Raw genomic sequence first — 8,837 nt, 5'->3', positions numbered from 1 at the left:
CTTAGCCCTACCTCATTCCTGTTCTCAAGGAATTCAGATGCTAGCCAACGTAGCCACTTGGAAGAGATACGATTTTCTTCAATGTTCTTCCATGAGTTACCCCTTTTTTGTTATTTATTTTGTCTTCTCTTTTTGTTGTTGTTCTATTCTGACATGTCAAACCCCAAATCAGACGTTCCTTTTTCTTTGGTAGCAGCCAAAGCAGTTCTCAAAGAGAAAACACTGAAAATTTTCGAAGATACATATTCACAGCTGAAATGCGAGGGAGAAGTCCAAAACAAATCCTTCCATGTGCATTTGATTTCAGATTCATACAGGCTTCAGATGATTTCTCTAAGACATGTATTTTGGGATTATATTAGGCAACAATCCTGTTCCGTTCTCTTGTAGTTGATAAAATCCTTAAAGAACTCATCTAAAAGTACTACAGAGTCCGCATGAAATGCTTTTACTTCTAATTTTCAGTCCACTCCTCTCAGCATTACCCTTGTTATATTAGAAAGTTAGCACTACTTGTTCTGAGTCTTTATCATTAGAATTCCTATAATGCTGTCACACGGCTAGTCCTTCTCATTGCAAGATCTCAGCACATTGCAAAAAAGGTAAATCATCTCCAGCAGGAGACAATCCGCATTTAGCAGTCCCTGCACATCATTTTCATGGGAATGATTTACACCAGTGATAATTTTCTAGTATCTCCTCTGTCGTCTATTGTCACTTGGAGTCTTGGAGTGATCCCAGAGGTGAACAAAGTTACGCTGTGCTCACCTGTATTTGAAAGTCACCGTGAATGTGTACAGTGATCTGTCCCAGGAGTAGCTGAGTGGTCCAAATCTCATAAAACAATTAAGTGACTAAAACCAGTAATTGGTCTTCATGGTCTGATAAGTCTGATAAGGGCAGCAAAGAAGAGACACGACTGTAGATTCAGATACCAGAGGCAAGGTAAGAGAAAATCAGTGAAAGTATGATGGTCAAAACTTGTGTGCTGGTTGAGGGTCAGGCTTTACAGCACCTAGTCTTATGTACTCTGCCATTCCGAAATGTGGAAACACAATCTTCCAGATTTACATGCACAGAGGGAACAGCCTCATCCTCAGGAGGCAGCTCTGCTACTACGGGTGAGTGTGCATCTGTCACTGCAGATCTCAGCACTCCTGACTCTGATGTGGAGAAGGAAGAGAGAAGCTCGTCATTTCATGTTAGCACATTGCAGAAAGGGAGGTGATGGAAAGAGGACAGGCTAACTACACTAGGTAGAGTGTCTGATAAAAACAGAACACATTCTGGATAATCCTTGTGTCACCTTAACATTCAAGCTAGTGTTTATTTCTGTAAATAACCTACCAGGTATGTCTGCATCAACTGGTTGCATCTGCCTTTGGGCAATATCCACCTGCTGTACCTCTGTGTCTCAGAAGCCCCCAAAAAACACCAAAAAATTTAAATTGGGACCTCTTCCTGTTGTAAAAATTGGGCTTTCTCTGTCATCTCAGTGCAGGAACACAGGACAAAACACCCTCTTCTACGCCTGAGGATGAGGGGTTTGGAGCACAAGTCATATGAGGAGAAGCTGAGGCAGCTGGAATTGTTTAATCTCGAGAAGAGAAGGCTCAGAGGAGACCTTACTGCACTTTACAACTTCCTGAAGGGAGGCTGTGATGAGGAGGGGTTTGTCCCAGACAACAAACAGGACCTGAGGAAATGGCCACAAGTTATACCAGAGGAGGTTTAGGTAAGGCATAAGGAAGAACCTTTTCTTTCAGAGAGTGGTCAGACACTGGAATGGCTGCCCAGGGAGGTGGTGGAGTCATCATCCCTGGCAGTGTTCAAGAGGCGCCTGGATGAGGAGCTATGAGATCTGGTTTAGTGCTTGTGGTAGCAATGGTGATGGGAGGACGGTTGGACTAGATGACCTTGCAGGTCGTTTCCAACCTTGTGATTCTATGATTCTATGATACGCAGCTCTCACCACTGCCAGTGCCAACCTGATATTCTCCATAAGATTTCCCTGTGGACCAGACCCTCTCCCAGTCATGGCAGCGCTGATTTCTCTCACTGAAGGCCACTATGCAACTGAAACAGTTAAGAAAAAGGGAGTTGTTTCCTTTCTGAGCTTCACACTCAGTTACCAGCACTCATAACAGGGAAGGACAGAATCCCTTCAGAGTTGGACTGAGTCACAAAGGATCACATTTCTTTTCCCGGTACGGGGAACGAAGGAGCGCAGTGAGCTTTTGAAGAAAATGGAACTGGATGGGGGCCCTGCCTTGAAAACCTCTCTCCACATCAGGTGCCTCCTCTGTCATCCTCGCCCACATCAGAGCCACCAGACCAGCACGCCATGCCCACCGCTGTCAAGACCTTGCAGAACTGCCTCCAATGCAACACGTACCACTTAGTGACTGGTGGTCCCAAGTGTGAGGATGGAGGGGGGGTGTTCACTTCTTGGCTTTTCATGACCATGACACTATTTCTGTTCCCACTCACTTTTCACTGCCTTTTTTTAACCCCGGTTTTTCAGCCCAGGCCGTCCCTGGTGCGGAAGGACTCCATCTCCACAAGTACACTTATTAACTCTTGCATAACACTCCACTTATCAATGCTTTGAAATGGTAGATAACTGCAGGACAAAGGGAAATGCTTTTAAGTTGAGGGAGGGAAGATTTAGGTTGGATGTCAGGGGGAAGTTCTTTACTGTGGGAGTGGTGAGGTGCTGGAACAGCTGCCCAGAGAGGCTGTGGATGCCCCGTCCCTGGAGGTGTTCAAGGCCAGGTTAGATGGGGCCCTGGGCAGCCTGGTCTATATTAAATGTGAAGGTTGGTGGCCCTGCATGTGGCAGGGGGTTGGAGATTCATGATCCTTGAGGTTCTTTCCAACCCAAGCCATTGTGTGAAGTACAGACTCCCTTTCAGCCACACAGTTGAGCACAGCCTTTGGAGTAGCGTGAGCGCGGGGCTGGAGCTGCTTTCCCAACTGTGTACCCCGCGTGTGTGCTCCGCTGTCATGATTTGTGCAGGGGGAACGGCGGCAATGCCACCACGGGGCCGCAGTCCCGCACGAACCCGCGCTCCACCCACAGCCGCCCCGTCCCGCGCTGCCTCAGGGCCGGCGGCCGCGGGGCGCTCGGTGCCCGCAGCGGGGCGCTGCCCGCCGCCCCTCGCTGCCCTCTGATTGGACGGCGGGGGAATCCCGCCGGGCCGCTCTCCGCTATATAAAAGGGCGGCGGGGCTGCCGTCGCCTCACTGCCCGCCCTCAGCGCGGAGCGGCGGGGCCGCCTCGTCTCGGTTCTTTTCGGCGCTGAGGCGGCGGCGATGGCCGAACTCAAGTCGCTGGGCGGCGAGGCATACCTGGCGCTGGCCCCGGGCTACGGCCCGTCGGCTTTCGCTTACGGCGGCGCCGAGGGCCCGCGGGGAGCCTACGCGGGGGGCGGCGGGGCGGACTTCCACCCCGGGGCGCTGGGAAAGTCAGCGGAGAGCAGCGGCGAGCAGAGCGGCGACGAGGAGGACGGCTTCGAGGCCGGGGTGAAGGGCGGCGCGGCCTTCGAGAGGGAGGGCAAGCTGAAGGCAGCGGCGCTGGGCAAGAAGCCCAAGGAGCAGCGCTCGCTGCGCCTCAGCATCAACGCGCGGGAGCGGCGGCGGATGCACGATCTGAACGACGCGCTGGACGGGCTGCGTTCCGTCATCCCGTACGCCCACAGCCCCTCGGTGAGGAAACTCTCCAAAATCGCCACCCTGCTGCTGGCCAAGAACTACATCCTCATGCAGGCGCAGGCTCTGGAGGAGATGCGGCGGTTGGTGGCCTACCTGAACCAGGGCCAGGCCCTCAGCGCCCCGCTGCCCGCCACCCTCAACCCCTTCGGACAGACGGCCGTGTATCCCTTCACCGGCACGGCCTTGCCCGGCTGCCCTGAGAAATGCACTGCCTTCACAGGAGCCGCCTCTGCACTCTGCAAACACTGCAGCGACAAGCCTTGACTTCTGCCTTCTCCGGGCTTCTTCTCGGGTTTATTTTGCTTTTTTTTTTTTCTTTTACTTCCGTGCTTTTCTTTCCATCGCCATCAGCCCCGGCTTCCTACCATCAGTTAAGTCTGGGTTTTCTTTTTTTTGTTCATTTCTCTTATACCTTCCCCTGGACCTCATATTGGAAACATTTGGCCATTACACCAACCCAAAAAGCACACCCGTTACTAACTTTGTTTAGTTCTCCCCCTGTGCAGCTTCATCCATAGAGTCGTTTCCTTCCCGCGCTGTTAGTGGACTGTGCACATAACATTTCTGCTTGTGAAGTTCTTGAGCAGTTCTTAAACTGAACTCCAGAAACACAGAGAGGGGGGAAGATCTGGAGGTGGAAACCTCAGTGGGTTTTTTTGGGGGGGGCTATGATTGATCTGGGTTAAAAACAGCTTAAAAGAAACAAAACCCAGCCCCAAAGCTATGCAATGTTTCGGAATTGCACGCAAACTAGAGGGGTTCCTATGTAGCCAGATGGGGTTTGACTGTGCCCACAAATCCCAACGCAAATGTCATTTGCTCGGCTTGTGGGAAAGAGGAAGCTTGATGCCCCTGATAAAATTACAGATGCTTCAAAATAAGATGCAGTCTTGTGCTTTAAAAAAGAAATTCTTGAACTGAGGGGAGTCTTGATTGTATGCTAATGCCTGCTTTTTGCCTGTTTCTCAGCGTGGTTAAGTTTTCCAGGTTTTCCAAAGCCTTTACTCATCATGATAAACAAACAAAAAAGTCACTTAACATATTTATATGTATTTATAATAAATAAAAGACATGAATAACTGTTTTCTCTGTCCTACATGTCTCTAAAGCCAGCTGGTAGTCAGAGCACAGCCCCTGCTGAAGTCAGTTAAAGAGATGCTGCAGCAGTGCTTCACAGGGCACTGGTGTGAAGTTAGGTGAACAATCGTACTTTGAAAAGCTTTTGGACATTCGGTTCCTTATTAGCAGGGATTTGGGATTTCTTTGCAGTTTGTTTCGTGAATCCCAAGCACTATGCCTGACATTTACAGTTAAGCAGCCTGTAAGTATGTCGGATTTAGGTTGTGTATTTCAGCTCTTGCTGGAGAATGCCTTGCCCCCAGCACTGGAGCTGTGTTTAGAAGGGGCTGCTCTAGCACAGAACGTAGCTCCCAGGATTCTCATGTGAAACGTGGCAGGGAAGGAAGTTGCTGAAAGACTCTGCTCATCCCTTGGTTTTCTGTTCTGTCTGCAGCTTGATCCTAGACCTGCGTGTGGTTTGGGCCACTTAATGTCACGATTAATGAATAATCTTGCCAAGTATTGACTGTGTTAGTGCAAGTTACCAAGGGGGTACGTTGCTGGCCAAGTTTTTAATGTCGCTGTGCTGGTTTACTTTGGTTTTGTTTTATTATCTTTAATGCTTTGGTGCCTTGTGTGCTTCACTAATCATTATATAATCGTAATTGAAGTACATTCAGTGATTTCTGTTCAGATCGGAATACCCGCCCTGTGTCAGAGCAAGCACATAAACTGGTACAGTTGCAGCCTGAGGGGCTCGAGCTGTCCATGGCCATTTGTGTTAGGAGTGGGGTGTAACTATTTAAGGTTATTAAACCAATTTCCATGGCTGTCGTTAGTGTTAGGCTAATTTGAAAAGGACTGCCGTCCCTCTCAAGCCACTTGTCCCTGGCACTTCATTTTAATTAATACCTATCCAAAAGACTTGTTGTTTTGGAAAATGAATGTGTGATTAAGCTTCATTCACAAACGCATACTTGGAATTAGTTCTTGCTCATGTCCATTACCTTCATTTCCTCTTTTTTAACAGGAAAGTTTATCTGTTGTACCTCATTTAGAAAAGTCTTGAAATTATTCTTGAAAGGCATCTCATGAAGTGGAAGTCAACCAAAGCCAATACTGAAGCACAAATGACTGGCAGCTGCAAATCAGCAACGGTCATTCGATATTTTGCAGACTGAGTTGTTGTCAGAAACTATTTGGAGGAGAGAATCATGATTTTTATCTAGATGTCCATTAATTCTGTTTAAAATTGTTGAAAATTGAACAGTTGTAAATATTTAAATGGCAAATTTTTGGACTGTTCGATTTTCACCAGAACTGAAATAGTTGGAGTATGAAATACTCAACAGTTTCATATTAAATAAATATGAGTTTGTTTTGGTTAAAAAATTATAACAATGGAATTTATAATTGCTTTTTTTTTTCAGATAATTATATTGAGAAGTGTCTCACTGTAATTTCTGAGCTGAGAAAAGTCTTCACAGTCCTAGTTATTTTTGGAACAATGATTTTTAGTACAGCGATTAACTTCTGCAATTTCCATGAGAAAAAAGCCTGCATATATTACCATATCTACCTAGAATCCTAAAATCGACCTTCAGAGAGTCCTTGAACTATTCAGAAGGCTCTTTGAGAACCTGCTTTGAATTAAGTGATTAATTAATTTCAAATGCAGAAGTTAAAGCCTTTATTTAAGAGAGTTTTATAGGGAAAAAAATAGAAAGTACAGTAAGTACTGTTAAAGGCAAGCTATTAGAAATGTAGAAGTTATCAAAGCAATACTACAGAAACTCGTAAATAATTATTAAAATCTACTTTAAAGAGTAATTAATTTCCAAATGGAAGAAAACCCATTTGCAGTCCTGCCTGCAACAAAGTACTGCTGAACTACAGCTGACTGGCTTCCAGCTTATTGTGAAAGTTCAGTTCTGGGAGTTGTTTCCAGCCGCTGTGGGCTTGCAGAATTTTCACTCTTATACAGAGCTGGAACCCATACCCAAGGCATCTAGTTGGGTATGATGCACGCTTTGTGTTGAGCTGCTGCTAATACTGCTGCCAAGTGAATGCCCAGTACTGCTTTGCTGAGAGGGGGTAAGCCAGGCTTCTGGCTGATGCATTTGTGTGTGAAGCATCGGTGTTAACCTTGCAGGTGTGCGTGGTTATTGTGAGGAGATCCCATGACTTCTCAGTTGGTTTTTCCCCACTGGCATATGAAAAAAATATATATATTGTGTTCCACGGAAGGTTTTATGTCTATTTTTTCGGTTCGTGTTTCAGAGAATATAAAGGAAGAACTTCAAAATGCTGAAATCTCTTTTTCTGCTCTCACGTCCTTGTTAAGATTCCTGCTTGCTTTTTTTAAAGGACTTACAGTGTGTGCTCGGATGGAACTGAAATACAGATCATGTGTTCTAATCTACCTGTTACCGTGTATGTTCATACTTGACAGAAAAAGACAGTGCCAACTTTAATTAAAGATAATATATTGTTTTCTAACCTCACTCAGTTTTTCTTTAAATTCCAAAAACAGCTAGATTCAGTCTCATTAGGAAGAGATGGAAAGAGGAGATGCTGCCCACCTGCTTGTTGCTTCTGTAGTTCTTCCAGTCACTGACCACAACTAATGTTTTACCAACCAGTGCAACATTAGTAAGAGCAACTTGGAAACTGCTGTCAATTTGCCCCGCATCAGCCCGGGTTTGGCATTAACAACGTGATGATGTCTTGAGTTTGCGAGGTAAAATGTTGTTGAACCAAATACTGCAAAGCAACAGGTTTAAGGACGCTGTACCTGCCTTCCTCAGGTACCAGCAAACAGTTAAACCAGTTGTTGTTTCTAGGAAGAAGCCATGGGAATCCTGCCCTTTTCCTTGCTCTTCAGTCCTTGTGCTGTTTTTCTGATGGGCCATCCTAATATCCGTGTTGTTGCTTTGCTGATCTCATTTCCCAGGCTTTACAAAGCAATTGATCATTATTCTCAGATCATTTGCAGGGTCGTTTTTTACATCTACTTTTCCATTTTTTTCCACTTTAAAAAAGTTGACTCATTACAGGAATGAAACAAATGCAGGGTCCAGTTCTGCTGCTGTGTTACTAATTGGTGATATTTCTGATGATGTTAGTGAAAATAAGATAGGACCTGATGCTCCAGAGCTCAGTGGTGCTTTCTGAAACCAGCATAACGCTGCTCTCTGTAAAAGGCTCCACAGGACCAGAAAAATCTGTGCAAGCTTGATCCCTGTAGCGCATTAGCCTTGTAGCATAACTGTAAAGCATAGGGCACGGTGGATAGAGACTACACTTAAAAGCCTCCACAGCTCGTCAGCAAGCCTGCTTATTGCCAGCACAGGAGCAGAAGAGCTGCAGTACATGTTGGAAGGCTGAGCTCTGGACAGCAGCTTTCCTTCCACTTTGTTAGGACTCAAATTACTGTGCTTGCAATTCAGGAGATGCATTCAAACAAGTGTTTCCTGTGCGTGCTCCTGAAAATTTGAGCTCGGATGCTGCAGTGTTATTGAAACTTAGCAGCATGATTTTTACTTGTGCTTGTTGCCTACAGTACGAACCATCCACCTCTCAAAGGGAAAGATTTTGAAAGAATACTAGAATGCACCAAGCCATATTTCTCATTTTCAGTACTGCTATTACTCTGTTGTCTGGTAGAATTTTGATTAGTATTGTACAGTAAACTGTGTTTTGGTTTCTCTAATCCTGATTAAGGCTAGAAAAGACTCTTGATTACAGTAATTTTAGTAATGTAAATTTGGTTGTGATATGTCTTTATCTGTAATCCCCTTTGGCATCCCGTTCAAAGGGAGATGAAAAATTCAGGGATTTGGAACGTTTAAATCAGCCCTTCCACGAATGCTTCTCATTCAGTTGTTCTCCTCCATGAAATAAATTCATAACGCATACATAACAAAATGTTTTGCTATCAGAGTAGATATGTTTGCAAAGGTTTTGATTTCTTTAGAAGAAAAATAGTTTGATATCAGGTGTTTTCTCTTTATTAAGGAAAAAAAAGGAAACAAAATGGAACCAATATTCAAAACAAAGAATATA

The 8,837-nt window shown here is 45.4% G+C and overlaps 1 protein-coding gene across 1 annotated transcript; it reads left to right on the top strand.

Annotated features, from left to right (window-relative positions):
• The first annotated feature begins 3,200 nt into the window (after window positions 1–3,200).
• BHLHE23 (basic helix-loop-helix family member e23) lies at window positions 3,201–7,271 on the top strand. Its single transcript, XM_085241792.1, has one exon. The coding sequence runs from the start codon at window positions 3,315–3,317 to the stop codon at window positions 3,975–3,977; it is 663 nt and encodes a 220-aa protein (XP_085097918.1). The 5' UTR covers window positions 3,201–3,314; the 3' UTR covers window positions 3,978–7,271.
• Window positions 7,272–8,837: the final 1,566 nt, after the last annotated feature.

The sequence above is a fragment of the Meleagris gallopavo genome, chromosome 22 (genome assembly GCF_905368555.1).
Source record: "Meleagris gallopavo chromosome 22, MGAL_WU_HG_1.1, whole genome shotgun sequence".
NCBI classification, from domain to species: Eukaryota; Metazoa; Chordata; class Aves; order Galliformes; family Phasianidae; genus Meleagris; species Meleagris gallopavo.
Note: the sequence above shows the minus strand (reverse complement) of the source record. Positions and strands in the feature narration are given on the sequence as shown.